This window comes from Heterodontus francisci, chromosome X, assembly GCF_036365525.1.
Source record: "Heterodontus francisci isolate sHetFra1 chromosome X, sHetFra1.hap1, whole genome shotgun sequence".
Lineage (NCBI taxonomy): Eukaryota > Metazoa > Chordata > Chondrichthyes > Heterodontiformes > Heterodontidae > Heterodontus > Heterodontus francisci.
The window spans coordinates 2,517,472-2,532,706 of record NC_090421.1 but is presented as its reverse complement, the minus strand read 5'-3'; the positions used below and the strand labels follow the sequence as shown (position 1 = coordinate 2,532,706).

Genomic DNA, 15,235 nt, shown 5'->3' with positions numbered 1-15,235 from the left:
AAACGGCACCGATACAGTCATCAACGTACCGGAAAAAAAGAAACAGTTGAGGGAGGGGGCCAATCTCTATCCTGGGCTTGCTGCAGTGTTCCAGTGAACATCAACGCAAGCTTGAGGAACAGCATCTCATTTACCGATTAGGCACACTACAGCCTGCCGGAATGAACATCGAGTTCAATAATTTCAGAGCTTGACAGGCCCCCCATTTTACGTTCATTTTTAGTTATTTTTTTATTTTTTTTTTACAATTGTTTACATTTTTTTAAATGTTTATTTTATTACATCTTAGTTTGTTCAGTTTGCTTACCCACTGTTTTTTTTCATGTTTGTACTTGCTGCTGTTCAATCTTCAGTCCGTTAACACCCTATCTGTACTAATGCTTTGTCTTTCAACACACCATTAACATATTGTTTGCCTTTGCTCCATGACCTTCTGGTCAGTTACTCTCTGTGACCTTCTTTCCTATCAACACCTTGCCCTTTGTTATCTCTTGCCCCACCCCCGCTTTACTTGCTTATAACCTTTGACATTTCTAATATATGCCAGTTCTGAAGAAGGGTCACTGACCCGAAACGTTAACTCTGTTGCTCTCTCCACAGATGCTGCCAGACCTGCTGGGTATTTCCAGCATTTCTTTTTTTTATTTCAGACAAGTCTAGTTATCGTATCAAAAGGAGAAACATCGAACTGCATACAGAAAGCAGCAGTGCCTCGGACGCTACTGAGGAAGTCCGTGGGATTTATTCAATTTATAAACTACAATCCTTTTTTGCATTTGTTTCAACCCAGCCCCCGCCACAGATTCCAACAGCTCATGCCCCGTGATGAGGATCAACGTGGCAGGAACAGCATCACTTCCAAGTTTCCCTCCAAGTCATACCTCATTTTGGCTTGGATATACATTGCTGTTCCTTCATTGTCATTGGGTCAAAATCCTGGAACTCCCCACTGAACACAACGGGAGAGCACCTTCACCACACGACTGCAGCAGTTCAAGGAGAAGGCCCATCTCACCTTCTCAGGGAAACTAGGGAGGGGCAATAATGCCAGCCTTGCCAGTGTCACCCACACCCTTCTCTTTTCTGAATGTGAAGACTCATGTAGACTGATTACATGGGCACTCTCTGCCACCCTCTACCTCAACCAAGTGCCAGGTGTGAATCCAGACACCAAGTCTCACCAGGCTATTTGATCTTTGGTGGCATCGTCACCACGCCATGCCATTACTAGACATCCAGATCTGAGCACTTGTCAGCAGGGCTCATTTTTATATGGTTCTTCAGCTGCTGACTCAGGTCTCCTGCATTCACACACCATATGTATAAATTAAATAAAGGCATCTACATAACAAGATGTGTAGAGTAATACCTACAAGCCATTGGAACATCAGTGAAGAACAGATCCAGAGGAGTCTGGATCATTCTAGGAGCCATTTTTATTGTTTAAAATTGCCCTCTCTGTGCCGTGGGATCTTTTACATTCAGCTGAGAGGACAGGCAGCCTTGGTTCAACATCTCATCTCAAAGACAGCATCTCCAACAGTGCAACACTCCCTCAGTACTGCACTGAAGTAGCAGCCGAGATTTTGTGCTCAAGTCTCTTGTCTGGGACTTGAACCAACAAAGTTCTGACTGAGAGGCAAAAATTCTACGACCTTAGGCATAGCGGATACCTTGTAATCATTCACAAGGGAACTTTATATGGCTGGTCCACCCTGGCAGGAACTGCTCCTTGATGTAGCAGGAGTGTTCAGCTGGCTCCAGCACAAGTGTCAGTGGCCATTTACGCTACGCTCTGGCAGCATTTTGTTGCTGGAGGGCAGGGAGAAGACAGAACCACATCTCAGGCGAGTGTACTGTGCCACCTTGTTTCAGTTAGAATGATGGCTATCAGATATTACAAGGCAGGCCAGACTCTACAGAATAAAAAGGAGGAAAGAAACTGCATCCTCAATCATTTCTTCAGGTGACAATCTGTGACTATTTTCTGCATCTTCCCCAATGGCTGATATGGATACAAAAAAAAAGTTAAAATTACAGAGGGGGTTCTTAAGGGTGATGTACATTATTGCTCCCAGCACAAGTGTTTATTTCAAAAGGCACCCCCGCTAACCTATTTAATGAAGGCATTGTAAACATTCGAGGTCCAAAATTGTCACAGCTGAAAACCCTTTCCTACACATTCTTTTCTCAGATTTCTTTTAGGTATGCATGCAGAAATAAAGCACCGCCCTGAATGAATTCAAGCACTGAGTAGCTGAGTCACACAGACTAAAGACCGGCTCGGCTCTGCAAATTAAACCCGACTCGAGCCCAACAGAATCACATCCGACCTGAGCCCGGCCCTAGTCCTTTCATTTTTTCCCGCGTCCGACCCGACCATCGTTAACCTAGTTTCCTTTTTTCACTTTATTGCTTATCTGCACAAGTTTTTAAAAAATTCTAACTAAACAACCTTTCAAGTCCAAAAAGCACATTAACATTGGAGCCATGTATCGGAGGTGGTGATAGAGTGTGTCTGACCCGACCCCGAATCCCGGACCCGGAAGAGCGAACCGACCCCGACACGTCGTCAGGTCCCATTGGGTAGCCATGCTCTAACACAGACCAGGAAGGTCCAAGTTCAATCTCCACTCTGTGCTGAGTTAATGGATCTGTTATGACCAAGGTGGGAGGAGTGCACTGTCTTTTCTAATTCCACTTCTCCACAGGTCACAGCATATATTTAAATATTCCCACTTACCAATACAGTCAATCATAGACTCTATTTTTATCCCAGAATAAAACACACCAACCAGGTTTCTTTAATAAACAAAATTATCAGTTTATTATAAAACAAGTCTTAACCAGTAATGAAGTAAAACAAACACACAGATGGAACTATTAAAGTTCCCTTTTTTACCTTAGCCCCTCACACACACACACATATACACGTACACCAGTTACCTGGAAAAATAAAAGGGATTTTTGTTTAGAGCTCTGTTACTTTAGGTAAGCACAGAAACAAAAAAAAAGGACAAAAAACATTTGGGTTAAATACTTGCTAATTCTTGAAGTTGTAAGAGAAGATCTGAAAAGATATCCTTTGTTTTGGTTTGGCGTCCCAAATGCGTATAGACGGCCGTCGCTGGGATTTTCCTAGAAAAGTTCTTTCCAGGCGTTGTTGAAGATCAGTTTGGGTAGACTTTCCAAGAAATGCAGCTACAGAGGTTTTAGTTTCCACACATTCGATACGCAGGGTTTCTTCAAATACAGGAGGAAAGAGGAGACTGACACACTGGACACGCAGGGGTTCTTTCCGAGAGAGAGAAAGAGATGAGCTGGGTTTTCTTGGCAGGCAAAAACCAACTGTCTTACAAGCACACTCCAACTTGCTGTCCAAAGCGAAACCAAAACAATGTCACAAGAATCAAGCCTCCTGACCCCTATAAATCTTGACCTGTCACTTCTCTGTAAACATCTTCTCCAAGTCAAAACAAGTTCCCTGCTGGTATTTTATCTAAAAAAAAAATGTGCCTTAGAGTAAGGGCTTGTTTACAAGCCAATTCCAGGAAGCCTTCTGGTGACCTCTTTTTTAAAAAAAACCAAAGCTCAGCATCTCTTCAAGCTTCCAGGTGAATTAATGTCCATAATTCAACTATGTCATTAAAAACAGATCTTACCAAAAAATAGAAGCACTCTCCTAACAGATCCCAGCTTGGGGCAGCAGAAAAGGTGCTGACAACTTGCCTCAAATTCTCCCTTGCCCAGGTTAGGGAGGGGAAAACCTGCCAGGGTTCAATCCCAACAACTCCCCATGCACTCCATTTACAATCTCAACCATATGGACAATGCTGAATGAAGGTCAAGCATTGTCACCCAGGAAAGAGGGAAGGGAGAGAAAAAGGGGGGGGGGGGAGGAAGTGGGGAGAGTGAGTCACCTTGAGCTAGTCCCATGCACCCTGTCAGTGCAGGGTTACAGAGCAGCATCATGAGCGATCTGGGAGTCATTTGCACTCAGTTGGCAAAGGGTTGTGCGTTTGTGTGTGTAAAGGGTGACAATACACGACAAATAGGCACAGTTCACAACAGAAATGGTTATTTTTACATTGAGATTAAAATTTAGTGTATATTTGAGTGTAAAAATTAAATATTAATGATTTACTTTGTGCAATCCCTCAAAATGCAAATGCATCTGTAATCCTCATTTAAAAAGTTAAAAGATTCTCCATCCTACAATGAGTCACATCAAGGTTTCTAGATAAAAAAATCATCATTTTCAGTTCCCTGCAGTGTGCTGTCCACCTTCCCACATGCTCATGAAAATTAATGAGCAACTACTGCTGTGAAATTGTTGTGCTTTTGCTGAGGAGCATCAGAGGAAGAGTGTGAGCGAGGAAGGCTGAAACCACACTTCTTCAAAACAAGAGATCTATTTTTAACTTGTTTTTCTCTCCGTGCAATGCTCCATTCTGCGGCACGAGCTAGGCAGGTGACTTGATCCCAGGCCACTAGAAAGTGGGCAGGAATAAGTCAGGGTGATCCTCAGAAGAATGTAGGAGAGCACACAATGTGTAAAGTCCATTTGACTCCTCAATGCTGTTCCTTCCACAGCCGGTAGACACCCTGCCCTGTCCTGGTCTCCAATCACCCATTTAACCTCCGTGGAGAGCCGGCATGGACATGATGGGCCGAATGGCCTCTTTCTGTGCCGTAAATTACTCTATGACCTCCTGAGGTTGTGAGAGAGAGAAGTGTTGGCCAAGACATCAGGTGGACTCTTCCAAGTACTGACATGGGACCTTTTGTGTCCCCCGGAAGAGGTAGCGGGTACCTCTGACAGTGCAGCACTCGCTCAGCATTGCACTGAAGTATCAGCCTAGATTATGTATTCAAGTCTCAAGAGTGGGACTTGAACCTACAACCTTCTGATTCAAGAAGAGAGTGTGCTACCATGGAGCCAAGGTTATTATAAGCACCCAGTGCTTAGATTTCATGGTTAGATTGCTTCACAAATCTCTCCTCTACTCTTTTTAACCTCAAAATTGCACTGCTTTGCACTCACAACCTTCCAGCTCACGTACCTTTCTTCACTTAAAAGAAATCTCCTGAAAGTGCAGCTCCATAAAATGCCCAAGGAACGCATGCAACACACACGAATGGAATGGTCACTAAGAGGCGTCTTCTGCAGCTGCTCACCATTAGGTACAGAATTATGCATTGTTTTTAAAACCCTTGACTCAGTTCAGGGCAGTAATTCAGAAGGTGGATTCAAATCATGGAATCATACAGCACAGAAAGAGGCCACTCAGCCCATCATGCCTGTGTCGGCTCTTTGAGAGAACTATCCAATTAGTCCTACTACCCCTGCCTTGCAAATTTTAAAAGTATTTATCCAATTCCCCTTTTGAAAGTTACTATTGAATCTGCTTCCACCGCCCTTTCAGGCAGCGCGTTCCAGATCACAACAACTCGCTGCGTAAAAAAAAAAATTCTCCTCACCTCCTCTCTAGTTCTTTTGCCAATTATTTTAAATCCATGTCCTCTGGCTTGTGCGGAGTTCTTTGAAATTGCCTTGAAATACTCCAACTAATTGACCATTTTTCGCTTGAGAACCACAGGAGTTTTCCTAACCGCCAGCCTTGGCAAATCTGGTGTTGCCACTGGCTATGCAAGCCCTGGGCGTCTCGAGCCCACGATACCTACATAGCTTAAAAGCCACTTTAAAAGATCTTAAATGCGATGCCAGGCTGTGTAGGCCCACACGTTTGTGGAGTCAGTATCCTAAAATGTCAGATCGGTCATACTCAAGAGGCAAAGTACATACTTTTGTAATGCAGAGCTGCTCAGATAAGCCACCTAACACAAGACCAAGCAAAATGAAGAAGCCGCATCCTCCAATTCTCATTCCAATCTTACAACAGATCAAAATGTTAACAGAAATTAAAGAGCTGGAACTGTTATCACATTGCCTGCTTGGCAATGAGCAGCGACCAATTTGTAGCAGCGTTCACTTAGCAATATTGAATGACCCATATAGAGGGCAGAGGACAGGATGTGTTCCTCTGTTTTCACAATAAATGATGTAACCCATTTATCCCCACCAACAAAATTTAACTATTTCTGTGGTCGTAATTAAAAGGGAGGGGGAGGAAGAGAAGGCTCAACAGCTAAAAGGAAAATTGAACTGTAGGAATCATAATGAATGGCGGAGCAGGCTCAAAGGGCCGAATGGCCTACTCCTGCTCCTATTTTCTATGTTTCTATGAATCCCTACGATTTCCATTTACCTGATGTCAGTGACTAAAGAGATTGGAGCATGCCATGTTTTGCCATGCTGGATGCCATTCCAGGACAGGCATCAGTTCTCAGTAGTACTACCCCCTACTGTACTGCTTTACTTTAAAAACAATGACATTTAAAAGTGGACGGAGAAAGCTGAACAGTTTTTTTAAAATTAGAGATACTGATGAAAACGTCAGACCCATAGTGCAGGACATCTCAAAGGTTAAAGAGAAGAAAGTTATGTGGCCCCATGCATACAGGCACAGATACGTGCTCTGGCAGCTTGCTAGGTTCTTCATGACTTTGCAAGGCATCATATCAGGGTCATTTTTGTGATCAGATGTCGTCATCAAAACAACAGCAATGTAAGATACAATGGCATTGTTGGCCAAGACGGTATTCAATGCTTATGTGTTGCCATGGCGTCCAGACTATTTCAACAATGTTTTAACATTCCGAATTGTTCCTTAATAGAAAACGATTATTTAAAAACATGGAGAACAAAGCAAAACAACACAACAGGAATCAAAGGGTTTTCAGTGGATTCTTATTTCAATAAAAGGTTGGGATGACCCTTCTAAAACACAATGAAAGCCAATTAAACCACAGTGTGCAGCTGAAAGCTTGGAATCTAGTCGAGGGTTTCTGTCCCTTCATAAGCCACAAGGGAATGATCACTCAGACTAATAGGACAAAACACAAGCCAATTTAGGTATTTCCATGACCTGAACTGCACTGCTTTTGATCTCTAGCTCATTCTAAAAATGAGACCTTTCAACACTCGTTAATATCCAATCAGTTAACAGATCACTCGTTCTGAGGAAATGCATTCATCGGCTAACGGAGATTACCCCAAACATTCAAAATAAAAAAGGCAAAAATCAGACAGATTTGGTCTAAATTATATCACCTTCCACAACTTCAGGACGTCCCAAAAGCATTTTACAACCAATGAGGTACTTTTGAAGTGTAGTCACTGTTGTAATGCAGAAAATGTAGCAGTCAATTTTTGCACAGCAAGATCCCACAAACAGCAATGTGATAATGACCAGATAATCTGTTTTTGTGATGTTGACTGAGGGGTAAATATTGGCCAGGATACCAAGGAGAACTCCCCTGCTCTTCAAAATAGCATCATGGAACCGTCTATGACCACCTGAGGGGGCAGATGGAGCCTTAGTTTAACACCTCATTCAAAAGATTGCACCTTGAACAGTGCAGAATGCCTTCAGTACTTCACTGGAGTGCCAACCTGGATTCTGTGCTCAAGTCTCTGGATTGGGACTTGAACCAACAACCCTCTAACTTAGAGGCAAGAGTGCTACACACTGAGCCACAGCTGACACATAAAGAAGCTACATAAAATCAACCATCATCTTCAGGGACATTCCACAGGTTATTTCGGTTCCAGGAGGAGTAACCAACCTTCCAGTTCAGCACTATAGGATCACAGGCATTTATATTGTACATCCTGCCAATAGAATATCCATTTGTGCAGACCTGCTCCGTCACTAGCACATCTAGTAAATATTGTTACTGCACCAAATTTTTTTAAACACTGACTCCTTGAATTCAAGGACCCTACAGTACTGCTGGGACACTGGGGATCTGCATAGACTCAAGACTCAGAGTGCTGGATCCCAGCTGGGGCGACAGGTCTTGCAAAAAGAGGAAATAGCATTTGTGCAGCATCTGCTACTGCACTATCAGCAACTTCTGGCCCACCACTCTCCCAAACAAAAAAATCCGGTTGCCTTGGTGAAGTCAGCAGCTAGTGCAGAACTGACCCACATGGACCAAGAATAGCTGAGACTGGAGTTCAAATCCCGCCATGACAAGTTGTGAAATTTAATTCACTAAAGTTGATCATTTATGAGCTAACACCAGAAAAATAAGAAAATGACCATGAAAGCTGCTAGACTATTGTAAAAACCCAACTGTATTGCTGGTGGAAGGGAGCCTTGCCATGCGAGTCGTTAGGCCCAAACTATATGGGCAACCAGGGATGGGCAATAAACACTGCTGCCCACATCCCAAGAACAAATAAAAGCTGGGTTATTCCAACGGAATTTAATAGCTCAAAAATAGGGAGCAGAAAAAAAAATACAATCAGCCAGAGTTTCTGCTCCTGATTAGCTTGTGGGTGATGCCTTTACAGTCAAATAGTCTGCACTGTAGCACAAGTCAGAGTATTATGCAGAGGAAAGAACAATGCATTGTTTAAATATGATCGATATGGACAATTATTCTTGCATCCATTGTTTCCTTAATTATTGAGGATGGTCTTCCTGCCAGATCTCTGCTTCAGATCAGAATCTCCACTCTAAGTGCGATTTTATTTTGCCTCATTAGCACTGGGCAAAACAAAGTGATTGTTTGCTTTTAATAAATTCTGTTAAGGTCACATCTATAAAAGGGCTGAGACGTCTTCAAAAGGAGAAGATAGCAACTGCCAACAAACTACAATACAGAGATAACCTCTGGTGTGAAAGCAGGAACTGAAGCTCATTGAATCATTGATTAGATTTTAAAAACCAGGCTAGAGAAGGAGCTGGAACCCAGATGTTGACTCCTGGTTCACATAGCACAATACCTTCTAAATTTACCACCCTGAGAAACATGAAAATAATACTCAACCCTCCTCCCCCCACCCCTTATCACAATCAATGCAAAATAGAGGGGGCATCTGATTTTTTTAAACTATGCACTAAAGGGCTGACCACTACAATTGCCCTAGTCAGTCTTACTGTGGAGATGGATGACCAACATAATCTATTTCACATCACTCTGCTCTGAATGGATTTTTAAGAAATACACACACATCCTTGCAAAGAAAAAGTCTATTCTTTCCCAGTCTCCTCTTCCTGGGTAATGACAGCTGCAAGATCTTGAATAAGCAGCACGCAGTGCTCAATCCATTTATAATACATGCCCACATGATGACTGAACTGCTATGTTACATTAAAGAAACTTACTGAAATCTCACGGATCAGATTTTCTTGTAATACTGCACAGCACCATGTAAAGCCCATCAGTTACACTGCTGGATTTTTATAGAACCAATTTCTTCCTTTCAATGGTTTCACAGCAGTTTTCATATTATAGATCTCGTCTCCTGCAATCCAGAAGCTATAGCTTTTCAATAAATTTCTCTTGCATTGTGCGACCCTTGGATTAACAATGACTCAAAAGGGGTACATTTCCCACCACCATGTGTTGGAAGAAGAACTGGCAGGTCAGATGTGGAGGCATGTTTAGGCCTAGCTTTTGGGTTTCCTAGGCCTGCTGGCTTGCTATGGAGTTGGAAACTCTCATGGCGGTTGAAAGGGAGTTGACATCTTTCCCAACCCTCTACCCAACTGGCTGTTGGTTTGAACCAGAGAGCTGGGCACGAGCCTGCAGTCGCTGCAGACAAAATCATAAGGGAAATTCAGCAACCCTGCACTCCCCTCAGTGAACCTCACTCAAAAGGAGCACGTGTTGGAAAATCCACACTATGTCTTATGACCATCTCTGGACAATGCTCCCTCCAAGCCCAGCTCCCCACTGGGAGCACACGATCCCTGAATTTACACATTTTTTTTCGAGCCAAGTCCATACTGGGTCAATTATCCTTTGTAAGCACTTCTATATCCAAACGTCTTTTCCCATTCGAAACAATATAGAAAGTCCCTGGTTAGTGGCAAAGCAAACGTTGCAGTTTTGTCTCGCCGTCCCATTTTCTGTAATGCAATGAATTATATCTCTCAAGTTGGTGAGAGGAAACGGAGTCTGTTCAGGCAACAAAATCATCGGATCTGCAATAGTTTTTCTTGCGTCCTGTTTTTTTTTAAAAGCACTCCATTTTGGTTTCAATAACTTATCATAATGCATTAATAAGTGCAGCAGGCACAAATACATGCAAGCATAGCTCAATAGAACAGCAGCAAATACATTTCTGTCTGCATAGCTCCAACAGCATTCAGCGCCACTTTCTTATTTCCCTTCACTGTCTATCAGCAGTCATCTTGTTTACAGTGAGATTTAATTACATTGGGGGAAGGGGACAGAAGAATAACTGATTTGGTGGCGTGAAGCAGTTCCTGAGCCCCTTCTTCCCCTACAGGGCAGAAGAGCTGAACTGGAAGCAGAGATATCATTAATCATCAACACAAGAGTCGCTGCTTTAATTCAGTTTCCCTGCGCTGTCTGCCTCAGCAATTTGCCCAGCCAGCCTCTCCCAACCATATCACCAGCTTGCTCTGTCCTCGCTGTTTCGCGCATCTACTGCAGCAAATCCTCTCCCAGCTGCTAACACGACAGCTCCAAAAAAATTGATTTTCGGAACTGTCCGTTCAGGAACCGAGGCTGCCCTTCCACTCCCTGCAAGAAAGGTTGGGGCCAGACCCTCTTTCTAGCTCAATTTAGATTTGACAAAAAAAAAATGCAAGACTAGCAGTATTGTCTGTCTGTGCGTGGCACTGATTGACATAAGCAACCGTTTGGTCTTTTCTCTTTTTTTTACACCAAGAATTCCAGCCACACTAATGACTGGATGAACATCAGAAACCTGTCTTGCCCTCCCTCTCTCCATCCTGCTGTTTAAACTCAGGGCTGGCAGTTCATCGCACATTAATAACGGTCGACCCAGCAAGGCAGGTACAGGACAGATGAACGTCAGAAGAAATTATGCTTCAATATCCACACCAAGGTCTTCTATCAGCAATGACACATGAGCAGCTAAGTCAGAGGAAATAGTTGGAAAATATTAGATTGATTGAAGGAGTTGAACTGAATGTCAAAATGCATACAAATAGCTGAAAAAGGATTTTGACTGCACTGTTATAACTCAGTTTTGGCACTGCAAGTGTGTTGGAGTGCGACATAGGTGGCTTTCTGTTCAAAATTCCTCATAGGGCGGGTGCCCAGTCTCAGCCACCCTGAGCACAGAATAGGCATTTCAGAGGCAGAGCTGGACTCATTCTGGCACAGTTGTTTCACCCCTTCTCTCCTGAAAGTGAAGACTTGCGCTGGGCACAGTTGCACGGCACCAGGTGCCCTCTGGTACTTTGCCCAAATCACCATTCTTTGTTATGCCTCAGCCTTGACAGCAAGTGATACCAGCTTATTCATCTGAGCCCAATCCTGTCCTCAGCCAGTGCTCGTCATAATAGGTTGGCATCTGTGGAACCCCAGAGAGAAGCAGTGATTGTGGTGGTGGAGTGGTTGGAGGGAAATTGGGAGGAACAAAAAAATAGTGCAGCAATCACCTGGAAATGCAAGAGAGAAGGGACAAGTTGTCCAAGTTAAAGCACTTTACAGAATCAAGCTTGGTAGATGATACTTAACCCAAGTGCACAAGTGATGTTACTTTTCTGAAACCTGCCCAGCCTCGCTGAAGGTCCCGAAATCAGTATGGATGGCTACGCTGCTCGGAACTTTTAAATCAATTGTGTGTAAAACAAAACGACGGAATATTTCTTTATTTATAGTGTGCAGTCACTAAACATTTTAATGATGTCTTGGGTCTGGTTTCCCCTTCGTAACAACAGGGAATGAAAACATCGTTTGGACAGGTGCCGAGAGGAATATTAATTTTCATGCCTCTCTAAACTATGCAAATCAGCAGCTCACATTCTGTATCAACAAAAAATATCTGCATGAAATAGCAGGTGTCAAGCTTCACACCCCACTTCCTCTCCCTGTGGAACTCTCTTCCACATTGCCCTCACTAAGAATTCTGACCCACGTATGCACAAGTTCAAATGTAGAGTTTGCCATTGCTTGTGAGCTGCCCTCAATGGCTAAGTGGGTGGCACTGAGGCATACAGACCAGGGAGGATCCAGGCTTGATTGCTGGTTTGTACCTGAGTTAGCAGATCTCAGGCAGAGATCTCAAAAGCGGTAGAAATACTACAATTGGCTTCAGTCTCGCTGGGCGACATGGGGCAGGGGATGGATACATTAACCAGGATTCCCACACTCCATCACTGTGCAGTGGCCAGATGTTGGGCGAGGGCTTGAGTGGCTTGGATATGAAGCCCTCCACAGTCGAACAGCCTCCCAACCCCCATGGTCTAGGTAAATAGCCACTGACGGATGGTGTCGGCCTGAGTCAGCATCTTTAGGAGAGGGGGTGAGAAATGTTTGTGGGATAAAAATAAAATAAAAGGGAACAAAGCCAGAGTATATACAAAAAATACTGATGTAGGGAAGGGGGAAAATGAAAGGTCACAAAGGAACGAGAAATGCAAGCACTCTTCACCCACTCCTTATTCAATACTAGATACCTGCCACTTCAGACAGACCCTCATTGATAATTTAAGCTGCACATCACTGACACACACTCACCCTCTCGTGAAGGTGAAGCATGGACAGTTCCTGAGAGACAACTAATAACAATGCTATTCCACTTCACAGAGTCCCAAGTCTGACTAGATGCTGCTGAGTCAAACACAAGTCAGTCAGTCATTTTCCTCGGAATCTGTGGAGTACTTGACCACGAGGCAGTTGTACAGTCTTGACTGGAGTGCATATGGCTCAATGGCAAGAAATAGAACTACATCTCAAATTATATTAATACAGTGAACACTGGAATAGCTGGGTGGGAGAATGAAAGTTTTCATATGACCAGGCAGGAATTATAAAGTTTTCAAAGATTCCGTAACTGTCCCTTGCACACAGATATAAAATCACTGATTTATAGAACACTGGTTAGGTCCCAGCTTGAGTATTGCAGACAATTCGGGTTCCACACTTTAGGAAGGATGGTCCAGGCCTTGCAGAGGGTGCAGAGGAGATTTACTTGAATGGTATCAGGAATGAGGAACTTCAGTTAACATGGAGAAGCTGGGATTGTTCTCCTTAGAGCAGGGAAAGCTAAGGGGATATTTAATACAGGTGTTCAAAATTATGAAGGGTTTTGATAGAGTAAATAAAGAGAAATGGTTTCCAGTGGCAGAAAAGTCAGTAACCAGAGGAAAGCGTTACAAGGGGTCATAAATTTAAGGTGAAGGGTGGGAGATATAAGGGGGATGTCAGGGGAAGGTTCTTTACCCAGAGAGTGGTCGAGGCATGGAATGCCTTGCCCGGGGAAGTTGTTGAGTCAGAAACTTTAGGGACTTTCAAAAGGCTTTTGGATAGGTATATGGATAAAGGAGAATGATGGGGTATAGATTAAATTGTCCTTGACAGAGGACAAAGGATCGGCACAACATTGTGGGCCGAAGGGCCTGTTCTGTGCTGTATGTTCTATGTTCTATGATACAGATTTAAGGTAACTGGCAAAATAACCAGAGGAGAGAGGAGAAGACTTTTATAGGAAATGTGCACAGTACAAGACTTGTATAAGTGTGTATCCACTGAGGATATTATTGTTCATAAGAGCATGATGCAGTTTTTAGTAGGGTTTTACAATATCGTTTGGGAACAACCACCCACAGCATTAATGCCCAATTTCCTCCATTACCCATTTCACCAAGTTACTGTGCAGCAGTAACACACATTGCACGTTGAACAGAGATCACCTGCAGATCTCTGTTCAGCTGAAGAGGTAAACACTGAGAATTTTTGTTTTTAAAGTTCAGGCAAATCCTGATGAGACGTTCAACCGCTCCATTGAGAAATGCATTGCTCAGGTCAAGGCATTTCTGAGCCGCTGGTTATACCAGCTAGTTTGTACATCTCTGTCCTACAACCTGTTTAACAGCTCACTCACTGACTCAATCACGGACGTAAACACTGAACAGGAAGAGATGTGAAAAAGCAGCAGTGTGGGAGTAATTCATATTGATATATTTTGGTGACAGTCTCCACAGCTCTCCTGAAAAATTTGGTTACAATTAGGAAAGCCATTCTTTTTATTCTGGTTTTCTCCCCTACAGCCCCCGAGTCTTGCAAGGGTATGTTTTTATGGGTGCCAGTACCTCACCCAAGCGACCATGCTTCCTGTGACAATGGGAACTCTGCATGACCTTTCCCCTCTCTATCTCAAGGGCACTGAAGCCAACTACAGTGCCATCCATGCCAAGATCAGCGAACTCAGGGGAACAGAACCTGGGGCCTTCCAACTCTGTGTAGCTCAGTCCAACATTGGGCAATGCATTTCCCAGCTGAGCCATCAGTTTAATTATGAGACACAAAGCACTGAAGAGGAGAGACTGCAGCAGCATTTTCTGAGCCACTTTGGAACTGGACGTTTCTTCCCAGGCAGCTTGCCCGACAGTGTCAGCCGTGGCTTAGTTTCTAGCACTCGTGTCTCTGAGTCAGAAAGTTGTGGGTTCAAGTCATGCTTGAGATACTTGAGCACAAACATCTAGGCTAACGCTCCAGTACCAGTAATGAGGGAGCGCTGCACTCTCCGAGGTACCGTCTTTCAGGCGAGACATTAAACGTAGGTCCCATCTGCTCTCTCAGGTGAGTTAAAAGATCCCACGGTACTATTTCAAAAAAGAGCAGGGAATTATCTCTGGTGTCCTGGCAAATATTTATCCCTCAATCAACATCATGAAAACAGATTACCTAGTCATTATCACATTGCTGTTTGTGGGAGCTTGCTGGGCCCAAATTGGCAGCTGCGTTTCCTTTATCACGACAGTGACTACACTTCAAAAGTGCTTCATTGGCTGTAAAGTGTTTTGGAATGTCCTAAGGTGGTGAAAGGCGCTGGATAAATGCAAGTTCTTCCTTTCTTTCACAGTCTAGCATGCAGCTGGAGTCTGACGTTCAGCCTCTGGACTGCAGCAGGACTGAAGCACGTGGAGTGCTTGGGTAGAGGATGCCCTCCATATTCAATTTTGTTTTAAAACATTGAAAAACTCTTTGGAAGGATGAGGGGAAATTTAACAATTTGAAGAGAATGGATTTGATTGCTAAAGATGAGGCTCTCCAGGTGAACTTGCAGTGAATGAATTGCAACTGATACATGGAGTATTTAAGACAGATGATCAGAGATGACTGCTGCTGAGGTTCATAAATTAACTGACAAGAAAGT

General features: G+C 43.5%; 1 protein-coding gene across 4 annotated transcripts in view; it reads right to left on the bottom strand.

Moving 5' to 3' along the window:
- Positions 1 to 15,235, bottom strand: part of LOC137358522 (arf-GAP with GTPase, ANK repeat and PH domain-containing protein 1-like) — a 160,607-nt gene that overhangs the window by 82,508 nt on the left and 62,864 nt on the right. The window contains exon 1 of one of the 4 annotated variants that reach the window (XM_068024434.1): positions 7,175 to 7,220. The exons of the other annotated variants lie outside the window; for them this stretch is intronic. Coding sequence (XP_067880535.1) covers positions 7,175 to 7,205 — 31 coding nt within the window. The 5' untranslated portion in view covers positions 7,206 to 7,220. Of the gene's footprint in view, positions 1 to 7,174; positions 7,221 to 15,235 lie in introns of those variants that run through there. 4 annotated transcript variants of the gene reach the window in all.